Source organism: Orcinus orca, chromosome X, assembly GCF_937001465.1.
Source record: "Orcinus orca chromosome X, mOrcOrc1.1, whole genome shotgun sequence".
NCBI classification, from domain to species: domain Eukaryota; kingdom Metazoa; phylum Chordata; class Mammalia; order Artiodactyla; family Delphinidae; genus Orcinus; species Orcinus orca.
In genome coordinates, this window is record NC_064580.1 from 117,077,367 (window position 1) to 117,097,138 (window position 19,772).

The 19,772-nt window shown below is 42.5% G+C and overlaps 1 protein-coding gene across 11 annotated transcripts in view; it reads left to right on the top strand.

Annotated features, from left to right (window-relative positions):
- INTS6L (integrator complex subunit 6 like) overlaps positions 1-12,970 on the top strand; it is a 51,959-nt gene extending 38,989 nt beyond the window's left edge. For 3 of the 11 annotated variants that reach the window (XM_004278738.4, XM_033403681.2, XM_033403685.2), the window contains 9 exons: positions 118-212; positions 1,177-1,287; positions 3,496-3,714; positions 4,753-4,876; positions 6,228-6,370; positions 8,007-8,241; positions 9,972-10,343; positions 11,217-11,310; positions 11,988-12,970. In XM_004278738.4, the coding sequence (XP_004278786.2) occupies positions 118-212; positions 1,177-1,287; positions 3,496-3,714; positions 4,753-4,876; positions 6,228-6,370; positions 8,007-8,241; positions 9,972-10,343; positions 11,217-11,310; positions 11,988-12,090 (1,496 nt within the window). In that variant the 3' untranslated portion in view covers positions 12,091-12,970. Of the gene's footprint in view, positions 1-117; positions 213-1,176; positions 1,288-3,495; positions 3,715-4,752; positions 4,877-6,227; positions 6,371-8,006; positions 8,242-9,971; positions 10,344-11,216; positions 11,311-11,987 lie in introns of those variants that run through there. The other 8 variants (XM_033403679.2, XM_033403687.2, XM_033403688.2 and 5 more) reach the window with 8 other exon arrangements.
- The last annotated feature ends 6,802 nt before the right edge of the window (positions 12,971-19,772 follow it).

The following is a 19,772-nucleotide window of genomic DNA, read 5'->3' on the forward strand; positions in this document are numbered from 1 at the left end:
AATGTAATTGAAACTGGAAATTTCTAGGAAATTATATAATAGATGTGGGTTGCTTGATTTAGATCTTGGGATTTAATACTGGAATAGTATAATATTTTCTTGGATTTTCTCTTGCAGATGACTTGTTTAAAGTTCACAAGCTTAAGCCAAATGTGAAGTGGCGACAGGCTTTTGACAGCTACTTAAAAACTCTGCCTCCATACTACTTATTAGTATGTATTAACTCTATCCAATCAATCAAACACTTCACCCCTGAAATAAGATAGTTTTATTTTTAATTTGTAAATTTGGGTAGCCATTGTCTTCTCAAATTATGTGTAAGAGCTTGGAGATGTCATGGCGGCACAAAAGAGGTCTGCTTATTTTATTTCCTTTAACTGCCATGGTTATTGTTATAAAACACATCTATGTTTCTCTTATAAAAACTAACCTTGTGAAATTATAATTTTGGAATTTAAGAAAAATAGGACTGGATTTATGTATTATATCAACTTCCCTTTTTAACTCTAGAAATTCGCACTATTGGGTTTTCCTCTGAAAAAAAAACAAACAACCTCAAGACATTATATTTACTTATGGCTTGTTAAATGTGTCCTAGACACAGCATGAAGTAGGGGCACTGGTTAGAGGGAATCCAAAAAGAGTAAAAAATCACTTGGTGTCATTTGGATTTTTACAATTCGAGAAAAATATTCATAATTATTTTGAACGAGTCATATAATCTAAATCAAGATTATCAAAATCATTTCAGAGGTAGATGTGGTAAACTTTAAGCCAAGTTTCTAGAGGTGAAAAGGCAGAACCTTAAGTGGTACCACTGGTGTCACTGGGAGGAGAAATTGGGGTGTGTTAGTATTTACCATGGCAGGAATGGGGTGCACAATAAAATGCAATGTGAAATGATTTTATGACTTGGGAATTAAGACTGAAAGCAATTTACCTGTTTGAATTTGCTGTTACTTGCTCTTCTTATCCCACTCTCTTCTGATTTTTTTACTTTCTGCTCTTTACTTTTCTGCTATTTTCATTGCCACTTTTTAATGTTCCATGTTTGGTTTTATGTGCAGCACCTTGACTTCTAAGAAATGAATCATGTCCCTTTGCCCCTTATAACTGAAGTTTGAGTATTTTAAGATTTATTCTATTCTTACTGTTGTGTATTTTGTTTCCTTATAGCCATTAAAGAAAGCACTAAGGATGATGGGAGCTCCAAATCTGATATCAGATAATTTAGATTGTGGACTTAGTTACAGTGTTATCTCTTACCTTAAAAAACTCAGCCAACAGGTAGTATTGGTAAAAACAAACAAACAAAAATCCTTTGCCCTCAGAAGTGCATTTCCTTATTCTTTAGTATAACTGTAATTTTCAAATTAAATGTGTATATATTTCTACACTTTATGGATTAGTAATAATGTGATTCTCTATGGCTTCTAGCTTCACCATTAAACTGCAGTTAAGGGTCTGTCAGTATCATTTGATGCTGTGCCATTTCTCCTTTCGCTTGCCAGTTTGTTCTACCCACAAGCTGGTTGATATTTTGTGGCCTAGGAGGGGCAGAGGCTTAGTAGAATTATCCATGGGTCACATTTTGTCTATCCTCAACCTAGTTTCTCCTCAAATCACGTTGGGCTAGAGCATCCCCCTTTTTAGGTCAGCACACTGAGGCATGGTGTGATTAATGACTTGCCTGAAATGCGTTTTTAGGCAATAAATATCAGTATGCTTTTTCTTGGAGAGGGGGAGATGAGACCAGTGTTCCTCGCACTGGAGGGTGACAGGCCCTCCATCTGTTCCCCCACCTCATTTGCATTATTCACCTTGTCCCTTGCCTGCCCCTCTCTATTAGTACCTCATCCTCCACTCACCCCTACTTATCGTACTTCTCACCTCTACCTAGCCCATTCTTGCAGGGTGGAAATGTTTGAGAACTACTGAGTTAGAGCTTTACTGCCATACAAATGTGTTATGTTACATGACAAATTAATGCAGCAGCTTTACTTTCTTCTTGTGCACAAATGTATTCCCAGGTAGGGAATAGTAGTAGCATTTGCAGTGACAATAATGCTTCAAGTTGGATATGTTTCAAAGTTGGGCCTTTAGAAAACAGAGCAAATAAGTGTCAGAGCAAATAACTGTCAGATTTCTGACACCAAAGAACCAAAATGACTCCACAATTTGGGATGCTGACACACCTTGCTAGGAACTGGCAAAAACTTAAGTATAGTCTGGAGTTTACCAGCTCCTACCAGACCACTGTGCTCATAAATGCAAAAGAAAGTAAAGGCAAACCCAGATTTCTGATCTATCAAGTGTCCCCTTAACCCCTTTCCCTCTCTGCTAATAGATTTTTGTTGTTGTTGTTAAATGTTTTGTTTTGGTTATTTATTTATTTATTGATCTATTGATTTATATTTTTTTATTTGATGTTTACCTTAGGCCTTTAAGGCTGTGTCAGCAGGGTATGGCCAGAAGGAAGAATAGTGAACAGAGTTGAAACTCATGCAAGTTCTGGGGCTTTCTGGGACACGTTGCTTGTACAGTTTTATCAATGACCTTTCAGGACCAGTTTGTGGAAACAGACCCTTCATTTGCTCTTATCCCTTATTTCATGACTAAGTTTTTAAAAAGATAATAAACATACTTAATTCCAATAATTAGGGAAAATTTATGAGTATCTCTGACCAAGCCACAAGAAATTCAAAATTAATTTGGGCTTACTGGACATTGGTGGAATTCCACCTTTTAGAGAAAAAGAAACGATCGTTACTAATTTATACTAGCTCTAATTACTAATTTAATTACTAATTTAATAACTCTATGTCACCAGTGTTCTTTGAACCATCTCAGATGTATGTAAATCATGAAATATGCCCAAATATATTGCTACAATACATTCTCAAGCAATATTTATCAATATGGTATAATAGTGTCTATTAAGAGGATTTGTTTTCTTGTGAGTTAGTAAGAAACTTACTGAGTACATATTACAAATTATTTACTTGATAATATTTGTTAAGCATTACTTTTGGGGGGGTGGTCTGATATTAGAACTAAACACTATAAGTTTTTTTCAGATATAATGCAATCTATGTAATCTGAATTTTAGTACTAGTGTACTTCTATAAATACAGAGTTTTACCCTTTATGTCTGGGTCCGAAATGAATATGTTCACTTAGACTAGATTTTACAGTAGCAAAATGTGATTTTACATGTAATTCTTACCCATGGTTTTCATTCTCTCCATGATTCAATCATAATTTTGACACTAGACAAGAGAAAAAAAAAAGTGTATTATTTGTCTTTCTAGCCCCCTCTCTCTGTTTGCTGTGGTAGTACAGAGAAGCACAGGAAAATGTTTAATTATCCATTTTTCTGTGATTTGCGATTGAAATTTGTTCAATGGGGTTCTTAAAGTATTATCTTTCTTAAGTAGTAAAAACAATAGTGATAATATAGATCTTTTCATAACGTACTATGTACTTTCATTTTAGACCAAACTAGAGTCAGAACGAATACTAGCATCAGTGGGGAAGAAACCTCCCCAGGAAATTGGAATCAAAGTGAAAAATCATTCTGGAGGTGGCGTGTCCTTGACTCACAATAAAAATTTTAGAAAACTATTGAAAGAAATCATAGGAGAAACAGCACCGAGACTGGCAGAATTGAATACCAAAGAATTTGCCGGCTTCCAAGTAGGGCTCTTAAACAAGGTAAACTGTGACATAAATAGATTGTTTGGGGTGGGGGGGTGGTAAGGTCTGTGAAAGGTAAAGGGGAGAAGGAACACGAGTAAGCAGAGAGAGCTTTCAGATCCCTTGCAGAACATTTGGTCCTAAACAAAATGTCCATAAGACATTTGGTCCACACCAAAAGGTCCTTGAAATCTGGTTCGATCCAAAACATATCCATGAGCATATTTGGTTCATGCCAAATGGTTTTGGACAGAACCAAATATCAAGGACCCTTTGGTGTGGACCACATGTCTCCATGGACATTTTGGACAGGACCAAGTGTGACCAATTATCAAGGACCTCTGGCGTGGACCAAATGTTGTACAGACATTTTGGACAGGACCAAATGTCTGCTAACCGTCAGATTACGCTGCTGAACTAACACTTGTGAGAGGGTGGGGGAAGGAAGGAAGAATGGGTATGAAGAGCCTCAGACATCAGTATAGCTTGTAGAAAATCTTAACCAGCCCAGAAGGGAAGCCTGGCACCACGATTTCCCATAGAGGAGGTCCACGTTGGGCAGAACTGGCCAGGCCCTAACATCCCCCATCATCCTCCATCACTGGCTGGGGGCAGCCTGGGGAAGAGCACAGCCTGGGCTCCAATGCTGCCCCAGATCCCAAAGGTACTGGGGCTGGAGGTGCTCAGATCACTGCAGCCCTTGTAGGATCAGCCACTGCTTCCCGGATGGACATCCCAGCAGCTCACCTCCGTGGCTGCCGGCGGGCTACATCTAGATTACAAACAGTGGGCCTGCAAGGCTTCCCCCGGCACAAATCTCAGGATTTGATGTTTTAAATGACATATTGAAAAAGGATATTCCCAATGGCTTTAATGCTCTGTGGGTGTATTAGAATTCAGAACAGAGCCAGCGAAGGCAAATTTTCCACTGGCAAAATTCTACTGTAGTTAGTTGTAATGAATATCCCTCTCTTCACTAAGATTTTAAGAGGATTAGGAATTATATTTCTATATTAAAAGCCTCAGGAGTAACTGAAATTGTTTCATTTCAAATAGGATTTGAAACCTCAGACGTATAGAAATGCTTATGATATTCCACGTAGAGGTCTTTTAGACCAGTTAACCAGAATGCGATCCAATCTGCTGAAAACACACAAGTTTATTGTTGGACAAGATGAAGGTAAGTGAACAAAGAAGTACTTTTTGTTGATTAGGAAAATGTCAAGTATGACTCTCACGAAGATGTTTATTGCATAACGAGTAAGTTATTTTGTAATACTTTAATATTTATAATGCCTCTTTTCCTGAATCCCTTCAGCTACCCAGGCACAAGTTCATTGTTCTCGGCTTTAAGGGGAAGTGTGCGTTAATCGGTGCATATATTACACTACACGTTTTAGCTCTTGTAAGTCTCAAAGCAACCCCATGAGATAGATGCTGTTTTTATGCTCATTTTTATGGACATTGGAACTGAGAGTGAGCATTTTAGTAGTTTGCCCAGGTTTAGTGAGTTGGAAAGTGGCAGAACCTAGGTCTATCAGATTCCGGAAATTGCATGCCCCGAAGCTATACCGCCCAGCCTACTGTGATGAATTCAATCCAAATTCCTCATTTACAGGAAAAGAATGAACCTGATATTGTCTAGGATAATTGGTGATGGTGTGTAATTCCCTTTACTCTATCTTGCTCGATTTAAGCAGGGTCATTTGTCCATTAAAATGTGCAAATCTTAGCCTGGCCAACCTCCTGAAATTATACGCCATTTTGTTTTTGTTTTTGTTTTTTTGGCAGGGGGGACTTTTCTAGGAAGAGAGCCTGTAGATCTAATCAAATTTTCCAAGAGGGTGAGGCCCGCTAACCAAGATTCTCTGGATGATAAGAGAAAACCATGGAGCCTAGGCTCCTTTTTTTTTAAATAAATTTATTTTTTAAATTTATTTCATTTTTGGCTGTGTTGGGTCTTCGTTGCTGTGTGCGGGCTTTCTCTAGATGCGGCGAGCAGGGGCTACTCTTCGTTGTGGTGCGCCGGCTTCTCATGGCGGTGGCTTCTCTTGTTGCGGAGCGCGGGCTCTAGAGTGCAGGCTTCAGTAGTTGTGCACGAGCTTAGCTGCTCCGCGGCATGTGGGATCTTCCCGGACCAGGGCTTGAACCCATGTCCCCCGCGTTGGCAGGTGGATTCTTAACCACTGCGCCACCAGGGAAGCCCTGAGCCTAGGCTCTTGAAAACACAAAATATGGGGGTTTGAGTTGGGATGGTGGTATAGGGAATGTCAGCCCATTCTCAAACTTGGTATGAAGAGTGAGGGAGTTGTTCTTGCCCTAGGGATTTGAGCTTGTAGGCCGTAGTGATGGTAGACTGAGTGATGAGTGGGATGAAGAGAGATGATTTTAGATCTAGGCTGCTAGATTCGAGATTTTAGACTGTCGGTTGCCAAGATACACAATGCTAAATCAGACTGTGATCATGTCCTCTCAAAAGGACCACACACTTCTGCTGTATAGTATCTGTTGCTTTTCCGGTGATTTTGCAGATTCCCTTCATAGTGTTCCAGTCGCACAAATGGGTAACTATCAAGAATATCTAAAGACACTGGCTTCTCCACTTCGAGAGATTGATCCAGATCAACCAAAAAGACTACATACTTTTGGCAATCCATTTAAGCAAGATAAGAAGGTGGGAGATCTATTTCTATGTCTGCCTAGATCGTGATATTCTTGGAATAATTCCTTTCTTCTTGGCAATGTGTAACTCAGAGGTTCTCCTTCTGTTTGTTTAAGAGATAAAATATGCCTCCAGGGCTCTTTGTGAATGGAAAGTGGGAGCCTCTTTATGCAAGAGTGTGTTGGTTAAACAAAGTGATAGCTGCCATTTACTGCATACGTAGTAGGCGCTATTTTAAATGATAACATTGAATGCTCACAGCTGCAGATGAGTACTAGGCTGCCCTATAATATGAAATCACAGCTCATAGTGGTCAAATGGTTCACCCCGAGTGACACAACTGATAAGAGCCAGGATTTGAACCCCCGTCTTTCCAGCTCCAGAGTCTGTATTTGTTCCCACCTCCACACACTAATTCCTTTAATATTGAGATCACTGTTTATTTCCTCTGTTTACATTATTCAGCTCTCTAGTGCTGTATCTAGACAGTTATAAAAGCATTCCTCTTGAAATATGAAGTACTAAGTGGTGTTACCTTATTGGCTTGTTCTACATGTGAGATGTGTGCGTGACATATACATGTGAGATGTGTGTGTGTGCATGCGCGCGTGTGTGTGTGTGTATCTGTGTGTATGAGTGAGAGATATACTGACTTGACCATATAAGCATGAAGACAAATGGAGATTATATCTGCATTCATAGAGGAGACCATTGTTATAAACGTGCAGAACGTGAAATAATGTCTTCTGTAGCAAAAGTAGACTGAAAGGTATTCTGCTTCACCTGAATCTTCAATTAACTGGAGTTTTTCTTAATCTTTCTGTGTCTTGGTTTCCTCATTTGTGGCACTGGAGATAACTATGACACCTAACTAATAGAGCTCTGTGGAGTATTGACTTGGTACCTGTACACCATTTAGAACATTACCTGACACGTGGTACATGCTCAGTGACTATGTTTTCCCCTTTATGTACTGTTTTGCTTTGGGAAATGCTTTGGAAAAGTCATTTATTATGATTTTATTCAAATAATGGGAGTGCGCATTCTTGGATTATCCTTGGATGAGAACAGCTTTTAGTTAACCTTCTATACTGCTGGCTCTCATCCTTTATCTAGTCCCAAGGGTGAAAAGCCCCCTCCCTCATTTCTGTCCAGCACCAAGGTGGACATATTTGAATCTCTGTGAGATTGCTGTTGGGGGAATGACATTTTCCGTCTACCTGCCCATCACCATTTTCATGCAGCATTCTATACAGTGACTATCAATATTTCTTAAGGATGGGTTTAAAGCACACAAAAGGGAATGAATTCCCTTACCAAGGGTTGATGCAAAATGGTTTGTATCTTCTTCAGAAAGGTCACTGTGGGTTTATTCCCACTTTGGAACTCTCATCGCGTTGCTTATTCCCCAAGCTTTCTGGTTAATCATGATTGTGTTATGTTTGACCTTACAACAAGTTTCCTCCTCATTCCACTTAGACTAGATTGAAATTGAGTAGCGTTTTCTGAGAACAGTCTCTGTGGGGTATGGCAAATCTTTGGCCGATGATTAAGATCTATATTGCTGATGTAGCGTATGATCGTATATGCATGTGAAGAGTTTGTGCAGTGTTGTCTTTAATGGAATATGTTCATTGATGTTTTCTAGGGAATGATGATTGATGAAGCAGATGAGTTTGTAACAGGGCCACAAAACAAAGTGAAACGTCCTGGAGAACCCAGCAGTCCTCTGTCATCTAAGAGAAGGCGGAGTATGTCCCTGCTGTTGAGGAAACCACAAACACCACCTACTGTAACTAACCACGTGGGCGGAAAGGGACCACCCTCAGCCTCGTGGTTCCCATCTTATCCAAACCTCATAAAACCCACCCTTGTACATACAGGTATAGAGTAGTGGTTGTGATTTCCTTATGGCCCCTAGAGGACTAAGACACTAAACAATTTTCTTTTCCTTTGTATTCATTTCTTTTGTATTCAGTTTTTGTTCGTTAAGTAAACCATTATTAAACCATCTATGTGGTAGGTACCAAGGGCCCCGTGGGGAGTGGAGACTGTGTTTCAAGGATCTCAATATGTATGAGGGGAGGAAGATCCTTACTTTCATAGTAATTAACACAAGTTGGAGAAATGGCAAGAGATACGCCTGTTTGCTTTGCCAGGGCAAGGCGGAAGGATGTGCAGCCATTTGGAGTTGCTGAGTCAATAGGAGCAAGTGGGCTCAATAAGGGATGGGTCTGCATGTGTGCTCTGTGTCCCCAATTCCTCTCTATGCTCCAACCCAGTGCAGTCTGAACCAGCCTCCTCCATTCCACTGGATGATGCCCAGTACAAATCCCACATCCCACCATTTCTCTCCACTTTTCTGATCTGGGCTGCCCTCATGTCACCAAGCTACTCCAATAGCTTCTTATCTGATTTCCCTACTTCCCCTCTTCTGCACATCTAAGTCACTTCCTGCCCTGCAGACAAAGTGATCACGCCAACACAGAAATGAGATCACGCCACATCCATGCTGAAGACCCATCATCATCTTTCCTAGGCACTCAGAACACAATCTGAGCTCCCGACCCTGGTCTCCCAGCTGTGCACGACCTGGCCCCGCCATCCTCTCCTAACACATGGCCTATCATCTCCTCCTTGCTCTCTCTGCCTCTATCCTTTGCTCTGTGCTCCCTGGCCAGTCCCCTCCCCGGGGCTCTGCACGTGCCCTTGCCGCAGCCTGGAGCTCTTCCTCTGCATGTGCACAGGCCGGCTCTCTCTCCCCCTCCAGGCTCTGCCCAAAGGACACCTCCTCAGGAGGGCCTTCCCGACCACGTGGTCCGCTGGGGCTCCCCTCCTGCTCTCTGTCCCATCCCTGCTTGCCTCTTCCCTAACACGAATTCCAACTGTAATAATTCTGTTGGATCGTTGTACACTTACTGCCTGGCGTCCCCATGAGCATGGAAGCTCCATAAGGGCGGGGATTGCTGGCGTCTGTCCTGTTGGCTGCCGCTCCCCGGCTCCTGGCACGGCGCCCGGCACAGAGCAGGACGAGTCAATGGAGAAGAGGTGTCAGACCTGGAGTAAAAAGAAACTCAGGTTTCTGAGAGAGAAAAGATGCATGAGGAAGATCTTATACTGACAGGGATTTGGGGTGGGGTGACGGGGGCCATACAGAGCCTTCAGGTCTAGTGGCCACCACCTGTGTTTCCTCAGAACTTTGGAGGGAGAGAGGCGGGAGTTTGGCGGGGGGTGGCATGTAATCTGATGTCAAGCTCGGTAGAGCATGGCATTTCATAGGTAAAGGACAGAAATCATGCCACCAAGTGAGACTTGCTGCTTTTCAGCTTGTAAAGCACGAGCTGCAGCTCAACCCTCAGCACCAGGGACCTGAGCCTCTTTATTCGTTGTACTGTCTTACTTGGTTTCCATATGTGTTCATGGTGCCATGAAGAGAAGAAAGTGCGTTTGTCGTATTACTTCCTGAGCCCAATTTGAGGGGTCTCAGGCTCCATCTGGTACATCCTCTTGCTTTATGAAACAATTTCCTCAGAACTGAGGAGCACCGGGTGGTCCCTGTGGGGTTGCCATAATGCACTTACGTCACAGCTCCACTTGTTAATTTGGTTTCCAGATGTTACCGTCACTCACGATGTTCATGAGAAGATGGAAAATGGTCAAATCTCACCCGATGGCTTCTTGTCAAAATCTGCTGCCCCAGAGCTTATGAATATGGCAGGAGATAGTATCCCGCCCGACCAAGTGGATTGCCTGTCTGATGATTTCACTAGTCTCAGGAAAGATGACCTGATGCACAATCCTGGTAGTAATGCAGTCATAGGAGGAACCAAGAACTGCAGCGTCTCTGTAGATGATCGAAAAGTCTCGGTAACATCTGCTTTGGAAACTGGGCCAAATACATCGCAAATAACTCCTGCTATGGCACAAGGAATCAATGCTGATATAAAACACCAGTTAATGAAGGAAGTTCGAAAATTTGGGCGAAGTAAGTAGTGAAGGACCATCTATCAATAATATAATGGAGGTCCCTTTCCGTTTAGGATTCAGAATAGATTCAAGGTATCTCTTGAGGTGCATTTTTGGGAAGTACTGGGTTTTCACATAATTTAAAATGATTCCTCTGGCTTTACCTAAAAAAGACCCAATACACCTTTCTCTCTCTCTTTCCCCTTACTTAGTGTAATAGTTTCCTTTTGCTGCTGTAACAAGTTATCACAAACTTCGTGGCTCAAAACTGTATTATCTTCGAGTTGTGGAAGTCAGATCTGAAATGATTTTCACTGGGCTAGCAAGGTGTTGGCAGGCCAGGGTTCCTTCTGCAGGCTCTAGGGAGAATCTGTTTCCTTGCCTCTTCCAGCTTCTACAGGCTGCCTGTGTTCCTTCGCTCGTGGGCCCTTCCTCCATCTTCAAGCCAGCAACTTAGCCCCTTCTCTCCTCTCTAACCTCTGCTCCCACCCTTACATCTTTTCTTTCTGACCAGCTCTACTGCCTCTCTTTTATAAGGATATTTGTGGTTACGTTGGGCAACATGTATAAACATGGATAATCTCCCCATCTCAAGAGCCATAACTTAATCACATCTGCAAAGTAAGGTCTCTTTTGCCATATAAGGTAACATGTTCACAGGTTCTCAGAATTAGGACATGGACAACTTGGGGGGCCATTATTCAGCAGACCACATTTAATTAGTGTTTAGAGTTTCCCTGGCAGATATGTGCGGATATCTTGATTTGAGTCTTTCAAATACAAAGTATACCTAACTTTCCACACACAAGGAATGATTACTGATGATGTGTAAAGATTGAATTTTATTTTTCATCCATATTTTTAAAAATACTAATTTTTTTAATATCTTCAGAGTATGAAAGAATTTTCATTTTGCTTGAAGGAGTGCAAGGACCTCTTGCAGTGAGGAAACAATTCGTTGAATTTACCATCAAGGAAGCTGCAAGGTGGGTGTAAAGAGGAACTCTTCATTGTGTTTTTTGAAGCAGGAGGGCTGCCCAATGCAAGACAGGCGGAGGGATTGGTGCTGCCTTGCTTTTCTTTTTTTTTTTTAAAATTAATTAATTTAATTTTGGCTGCATTGGGTCTTCATTACTGCGCACGGGCTTTCTCAAGTTGCGGCGAGCGGGGGCTACTCTTTGTTGCAGTGCATGGGCTTCTCGTTGCGGCGGCTTCTCTCGTTGCAGAGCACGGGCTCTAGGCGTGCGGGCTTAGTTGTTCCGCGGCATGGGGGATTTTCCCGGACCAGGGCTCAAACCCGTTTTCCCCTGCATTGGCAGACGGATTCTTAACCACAGTGCCAACAGGGAAGTCCTGCCTTGCTTTCCTAAGCCCTGGCCCTCAGTCATAGTTACAGCTGTCTGCAGAGGCGTTTAGATCAATACTACCTGAGGCCAATTCAGTCATCCAGGTCTGTGGAGCCTTTTGCACTCCTCACAGTCTGAGGTGGGCTTGGGCTCTCAGCTGGTAATCTCGGTATTAGCTAAGCCCTATCTTTACACGGACATACATTTTCTATTTCCCATGTGAATGGCCAGTCCAACTTTGTACCCCACACGGTGCCTCGCGCATCATAAATGCTTTAAGGACCTTTTGGATAATAAAATTTCTTTTTCGTTTTTAGGTTCAAAAGACGAGTCTTAATTCAGTACCTTGAGAAGCTACTAGAAAAAATAGAATCCCATCATCTTCTCAACAACGTTAATCACATCAACAGCAGATCATGATGTTAACGCAACGACCAAGGAGGAAAAAAGAATAAGTGTTCTGTGCTGTAGGATAGAATGGGATATTGTTGATTATCCTACGATGTTTTAGTCAAGGGAACTGCCTTCCAGAGGCTAAGAAAAAGCAGTGGAGCTTTTTGTTTTCAGTTTATCTGGCGGGAAAAGCTGGCTTTTGCCCTATGAGTTTTCTTTGAAAGTATTAATTGGTTATTTTGTTGTTACTTTTCCCAATTGAGGAAGGTGATGTTATTAATCCAGCAGGTTAAAATCAGTAAACCCTGTTGCCCCTACCACATGTGATAAGGGTTCACTCTTGAACTTGGCCGTCCTGGGCATTTCCAGAGTGACTAGGGGCTACGTGCAGGTGGGGCACTACTTGGTGCTCTTACTATGTCCTTTAGAAAGAATAGGTGTTCAGAGGCCAACTGGTAATCTTGTGTGTGCTGAACAAAGTTTTCAACCATTCCTAGTTGTGCCTTTAAAACCATGCAAGATTCAGGACAGTTTGGATCAAAGAGTAAGAAAGCTGCTATTTGGGTAAGTTATTTCTCCGTGGGCGGGTCACGGGGAGTCACCAAACAATCTACCTCCAACTCTGTTCTATTTTGTCTAGAGGCATTACAAAGTGCACCTGAGGCTGCCTCAACCCCTGACATTTGTTCTCGCATGTGACGACAGAAAGTCTTCAGGTGGACTTGTGTATTCTGTGCTTCAGAAGCACTAAAAGACAAAATAATGCATATATTTCCTTTAATGTTTATACAAAGGTTTATATGGAGCAGTATTGTTATGTTTGTGTTAATTTGCAAAAATTTAAGTGTGCAAAGAGATTCTGACATTGCATATATAAAATAAATCATTTTATTGATTTTTCACGAGGTCCCTGATGCTAGAGAAATTTCTAGTTTTCTGTTTCTTCTGCTTTGTTATTCCTTTCAGAAAAAAAAAGTGCACACTGTTGTTGTTTTTATTAATAGATTTATTTTATTGCTTTACTTCTTTATTTCTTGGCTGCGTTGGGTCCTCCGTTGCTGCACTCGGGCTTTCTGTAGTTGCCGCGAACAGGGCCTACCCTTCATTGCGGTGCGCGGGCTTTCATTGCAGCGCCTTCTCTTGTTGTGGAGCACGGGCTGTAGGCGCGCGGGCTTCAGTAGTTGTGGCTCAGGGGCTCTAGAGCGCAGGCTCAGTAGTAGTGGCACACGGGCTTAGTTGCTCTGTGGCATGTGGGATCTTCCTGGGCCAGGGCTCGAAACCGTGTCCCCTGCCTTGGCAGGCGGATTCCCAACCACTGCGCCACCAGGGAAGCCGCCACACTGTTAAATTAAGATGTTAGCAGAAGGATGTAAACTTCAAAACGTCACTCACGGAACTTAGTGATATTGGTGAACGTGGTGTAGGGCACTCTGGGTAGGGTCCTCCAGGAACACTGGAAACACTGGGAAAACAATGATCGGAATCAAGTTTATTGGAACTCTGGAAGATCATCAGAGGTTTACAGCAACCAAGCGAATGTTAAGTCTGAAGAAGAGCCATGAAATGTGACAGGAGAATTTGCTGGCATTTTAAGTTATTCTTGCCCCAGCCCTTCCCTAGTAGAGCAGCTGTCTTGACGATGTCAGCCTGCATTCCAAGTGAGGGTTCCTGGCTCAGGAGGGAGGAGAGTAAGACCTTACTCCCAAGGAATTGTGTTTGTCTAGAAGGCTCCCTGAAGGACTGATGCAAGGGGATTTTTTGCTTTTCTCTTGTCTTAACTCTAAGCTCTTTTAGAGTGGAGAAGCAGTTACGTGAAGGACGTTCCTCAGAAACATTGAAAGGCAAGTGAATAAGCTGCCGATGCTTATGGCAAACAACAGACATGCCAGAATTCTGGAAAGAAAAACTGAGGAGTGAGATACTTTGGAAAAGTAAGGTTTTGAAATGCTCCCATGTATATCTGGGTATCTAGAAAACCATGTGCATGCCCAGGGCAGGACTCAGTCAGAAAAGACCGGAGAAGACCGTAAGATTTCACCTCTGGCTAATCTTTAGGGTCAGCACAATAAATGACTAGAACAACTAGTTAGAACATCAGTAAGGAGGGACTTCCCTGGTGGCACAGTGGTTAAGAATCCGCCTGCCAATGCAGGGGACATGGGTCTGAGCCCTGGTCCGGGAAGATCCCACATGCCGCGGATCAACTAAGCCCGTGCGCCACAACTACTGAACCTGTGCTCTAGAGCCCACAAGCCACAACTACTGAGCCTGCGGCCACAACTACTGAAGCCCGTGTGCCTAGAGCCCGTGCTCCGCAACAAGAGAAGCCACCACGAGAGACGCCCGCTCACCACAATGAAGAGTAGCTCCTGCTCACCACAAGTAGAGAAAGCCCACGCGCAGCAACGAACACCCAATGCAGCCAAAAATAAATAAATACATAAAATTATATTTAATAAAAAAGGAGATCAGTAAGGAAATAGAGGCCTTGAACAGCACTATAAACCAATTAGGTCTAATAGACGCCTATACAACACCCCACACCACAAGAGCAAAGTACATATTCTTCTCAGGTACTCATGGAGTATTCTCCAGGGTTGACCATATATTAAGCCACAAAACAAGTCTCAATAAATTTTATAACATTGAAATCATACAACAAATCTTCTTTGCCATAATGGAGTCAAACCAGAAATCAGTAACAGAAGTTGGAGCCTCACCTCATACCATATACCAAAATTAATTAAAATGAATCAGTACCTACCTATAAGAGTTAAAACCACAAAATTCTAAGAAGGAAACTTTGGAGTAATAGTTTTTGACCTTGGATTTGGCAATGGTTTCTTAAATAAGACACCAAACACACAAGCAACAAAAGAAAAATATAGATAATTTGACTTCATTAAAATTCAAAGCTCTTGTGCGTCAAAGGACTCAATCAAGAGAGTGTGACAGGGCAGCCCATAGGATAGGGGGAAATATTTGCAAAGCATATATCTGATAAGGGTCTAGTGTCCATTATATAAATAGAATTCTTTCAACTCAACAACATAGTCTAAGGAAGAAATAGGCAAAGAACTTGAAAAGACATTTCTCCAAAGAACATATACACATGGCCAACAAGCACATGAAAAGATGCTCAGCACCATTAGTCATTAGGGAAATGCAAATCAAAAGCACAATGAGATACCAGTTCACACCTACTAGGATGGTAATAATCAAAAAGAGAAAGAGCAAGTGCGGAGGATGCAGAGAAATTGGAATGGAGCACTGATACACGGTACAGCATGGATGAACATTGAAAGCAGTATGCTAAGTGAAAGAAGCCAGAGGAATCAGAGCACATATTGTATGATTCCATTTATATGAAGTATCAAGAACCGGCAAATCCATAGAGATTGAAAGTAGATAACTGGTTGTGAGGGGCTGGGGAAGGGGGAAATGGGAATGACTGCTGATGGCGTTTCCTTTTAGGATCGTAGAACAGTTTTAGAACCAGATAGTTCTGTGATGGCTGCACAACGTTGTGTGAAGGTACTTTATGCCATTGAGTTGTACATTTTAAAATGGTAAATTTTACGGAATTCCCTGGCAGTCCAGTATTTAGGATTCCGCGCTTCCACTGCCAGGGGCCTGGGTTCGATCCCTGGTTGGGGGACTAAGATCCCACAAGCCACGTGGCATGGCCAAAAAAATAAAATGGTGAATTTTATGTACAATTTACAGCAACAAAATGCTCCAGAGCAGCCCAGCTGCCATCTGACACCACTTGATGCCATATGGAGCAGAGTGATTGCCAATCTCAGCCATGCTCAAATTCCTGACATACAAAATTATAAGATGTAATAGTGGCTTGTTTGGGGTGTTTTTTTTAAATCACTGACTTCTGGTTTCTGGTTCCTCATGTAAAGAGCTTGGAAGCCACCACTCTGTCCCAACAAGTAGAAGACTGAACAGACTGGATCTGTAAGAGTGGGAGGACATCGGGCAAACCTCCAATATTGGTGAGACAGACAGACAAATAATAGGGAGTCATGGCTTACTGGAGCAGAGATTCATGACTGAAAACCACTGTGAGAACCAGTGCCGGGGTAGGAAAACCTGAACTATAACTGACAAATTGCTAGGTGCTCAGTGTGGACAGTCTGGGAATTAAAAACTCCAACTTTTGGTTGTCAAGATGTCAGTTCTTCCCAACTAGATCTATAGATTCACTGCAATCCCAATCCAGATCCCAGCAAGTCCTCTTGTGGATATAGATAAACTGATTCTAACGTTTATATGGTGAAGCAAACAATATTGAAGGAAAAGAACAAAGTTGGAGGACTGATGCTACCTGAGTTCGAGACTTACTGTAAAGCTACAGTGCAACCTAAATGTCCATTGACAGAGGAATGGATAAAGAAGATGTGGTACATATATACAATGGAATATTACTCAGCCGTAAAATGAATGAAATAATGCCATTTGCAGCAACATGGATGTACTTAGATATTGTCACACTGAGTGAAGTAAGTCAGGCAGAGAAGGACAAATATCATATGATATTGTTTATATGTGGAATCTAAAGTAAGGTACAAATGAACCTATTTACAAAACAGAAATAGAGTCACAGATGTAGAAAACAAACTTATGGTTACCAGGGGAAAAGGGGGGAAGGGATAAACTGGGAGATTGGGATTGACATACACATACGACTATATATAAAATAGGTAAGTAATAAGGACCTACTGTGTAGCACAGGGAACTCTACTCAATACTCTGTAATGACGTATATGGGAATAGAATCTAAAAAAGAGTGGATATATGCATATGTATAACTGATTCATTTTGCTGTATAGCAGAAACTAACACAACATTGTAAATCAACTATACTCCAATAGAAATTAATTTAAAACTAAAGCTACAGAGGTGCGCAAGGAGAGGGGATTCAGAGCACCGTCTAAACGAGCTCCAGAGACGGGCGTGAGCCATGGCTATCAGCGCGGACCCCAGAAACGGGCATGAGACGCTAAGGCTGCTGCTGCCGCCACCAAGAAGCCTGTGTGCGAGCACAGGTTACTATGCACACCCCCCTTCCGGGGAGCCTGTGCAGCCCGCCACTGCCAGGGTCCCGGGATCCAGGGACAACTTCCCCGGGAGAACGCACGGCGCGCCTCAGGCTGGTGCAACGTCATGCCGGCCTCTGCCGCCGCAGGCCCGCCCCGCAATCCGTACCCCTCCCTCCCCGCCCCCCCCCGGCCTGAGTGAGTCAGAGCCCCCGAATCAGCGGCTCCTTTAACCCTGAGCGAAGAACAGATGCCCTCCAGCGACCTACACGCAGAGGCGGGGCCAAATCCAAAGCTGAACCCCGGGAGCTGTGAGAACAAAGAAGAGAAAGGGAAATCTCTCCCAGCAGCCTCAGAAGCAGCAGATTAAAGCTCCACAATCAACTTGATGTACCTGCATCTGTGGAATACCTGAATAGACAACGATCATCCCAAATTAAGGAGGTGGACTTTGACAGCAAGATTTATGATTTTTCCCCTTTTCCTCTTTTTGTGAGTATGTGTATGCTTCTGTGTGAGATTTTGTCTGTATAGCTTTGCTTCCACCATTTGTCCCAGGGTTCTGTCCGTTTTGTTTGTTTGCTTGTTTTTAGTATAGTTTTTAGTGCTTGTTATCATTGGTGGACTTGTTTTTTGGTTTGCTTGCTCTCTTCTTTCTTTTTTTAAATTTTATTACACTTTTATTTTAAATAATATTTTTTATTTTAATAACTTTTATTTTATTTTTTCTTCCTTTCTTTTTTTTCCTCCCTTTTCTTCTGAGCTGTGTGGCTGACAGGGTCTTGTTCCTCTGGCCGGGTGTCAGGCCTGTGCCTCTGAGGTGGGAGAGCGAGTTCAGGACACTGGTCCACCAGAGACCTCCCGGCTCCACGTAATATCAAACACCATAAGATGCGGTCCTGCCCACCAGAAAGACAGGATCCAGCCTCATCCAGCAGAACACAGGCACCAGTCCCCTCCACCAGGAAGCCTACACAACCCACTGAATCAACCTTAGCCACTGGGGACAGACACCAAAAACAACGGGAACTACGAACCTGCAGCCTGTGAAGAGGAGACCCCAAACACAGTAAGTTAAGCAAAATGAGAAGACAGAGAAACACACAGCAGATGAAGGAGCAAGGAATAAACCCACCAGACCAAACAAATGAAGAGGAAATAGGCAGTCTACCTGAGAAAGAATTCAGAGTAATGATAGTAAACATGATCCAAAATCTTGGAAATAGAATGGAGAAAATAGAAGAAACGTTTAACAAGGACCTTGAAGAACTAAAGAGCAAACAAACACTGAGGAACAACACAATAAATGAAATTAAAAATTCTGTAGAAGGAATCAACAGCAGAATAACTGAGGCAGAACGGATAAGTGACCTGGAAGATAAAAGAGTGGAAATAACTACTGCAGAGCAGAATAAAGAAAAAAGAATGAAAAGAATTGAGGACAGTCTCAGAGACCTCTGGGACAACATTAAATGCACCAACATTTTTTTTTATAAATTTACTATTTATTTGTTTATTTTTGTCTGTGTTGGGTCTTCGCTGCCACACGTGAGCTTTCTCTAGTTGCGGCGAGCGGGCTTCTCATTGCGGTGGCTTCTCTTGCTGTGGAGCACAGACTCTAGGCGCGCGGGCTTCAGTAGTTGTGGCATGTGGGCTCAGTAGTTGTGGCTTGCGGGCTCTAGAGAGCAGGCTCAGTAGTTGTGGTGCACAGGCTTAGTTGCTCTGCGGCATGTGGGATCTTCCCGGACCAGGGCTTGAACCCGTGTCCTCTGCATTGGCAGGCGGATTCTTAACTGCTGCGCCACCAGGGAAGACCCTAAATGCACCAACATTTGAATTATAGGGGTCCCAGAAGAAGAAGAGAAAAAAAAAGGGACTGAGAAAATATTTGAAGAGATTATAGTTGAAAACTTCCCTAATATGGGAAAGGAAATAGTCAATCACGTCCAGGAAATGTAGAGAGTGCCATACGGGATAAATTCAAGGAGAAACACACCAAGACACATATTAATCAAACTATCAAAAATTAAACACAAAGAAAAAATATTAAAAGCAGCAAGGGAATACAGCAAATAACACACAAGGGAATCCCCATAAGGTTAACAGCTGATCTTTCAGCAGAAACTCTGCAAGACAGAAGGGGGTGGCAGGACATATTTAAAGTGATGAAAGGGAAAAACCTGCAACCAAGATTACTCTACCCAGCAAGGATCTTGTTCAGATTCGACGGAGAAATTAAAACCTTTACAGACAAGCAAAAGCTAAGAGAATTCAGCACCACCAAACCAGCTTTACAACAAATGCTGAAGGAACTTCTCTAGGCAGGAAACACAAGAGAAGGAAAAGACCATACTTAATCTCTAAATAGAGGCAATAACAAAATCATGATTCTGTCTAACCTGATGCATCTCTCCCACAACCAAGAAAACACTAACCTTTCTCTGAAAGAAGGCACCTAGAGGGGTGGGATAGGGAGGATGGGAGAGAGGGAGACGCGAGAGGGAAGAGATATGGGAACATATGTATATGTATAACTGATTCACTTTGTTCTAAAGCAGAAACTAACACACCATTGTAAAGCAATTATACTCCGATAAAGATGTTAAAAAAAATGTGTCTTGGCATATTTCTCCTTGGATTCACACCCCAGTTTAATATCCT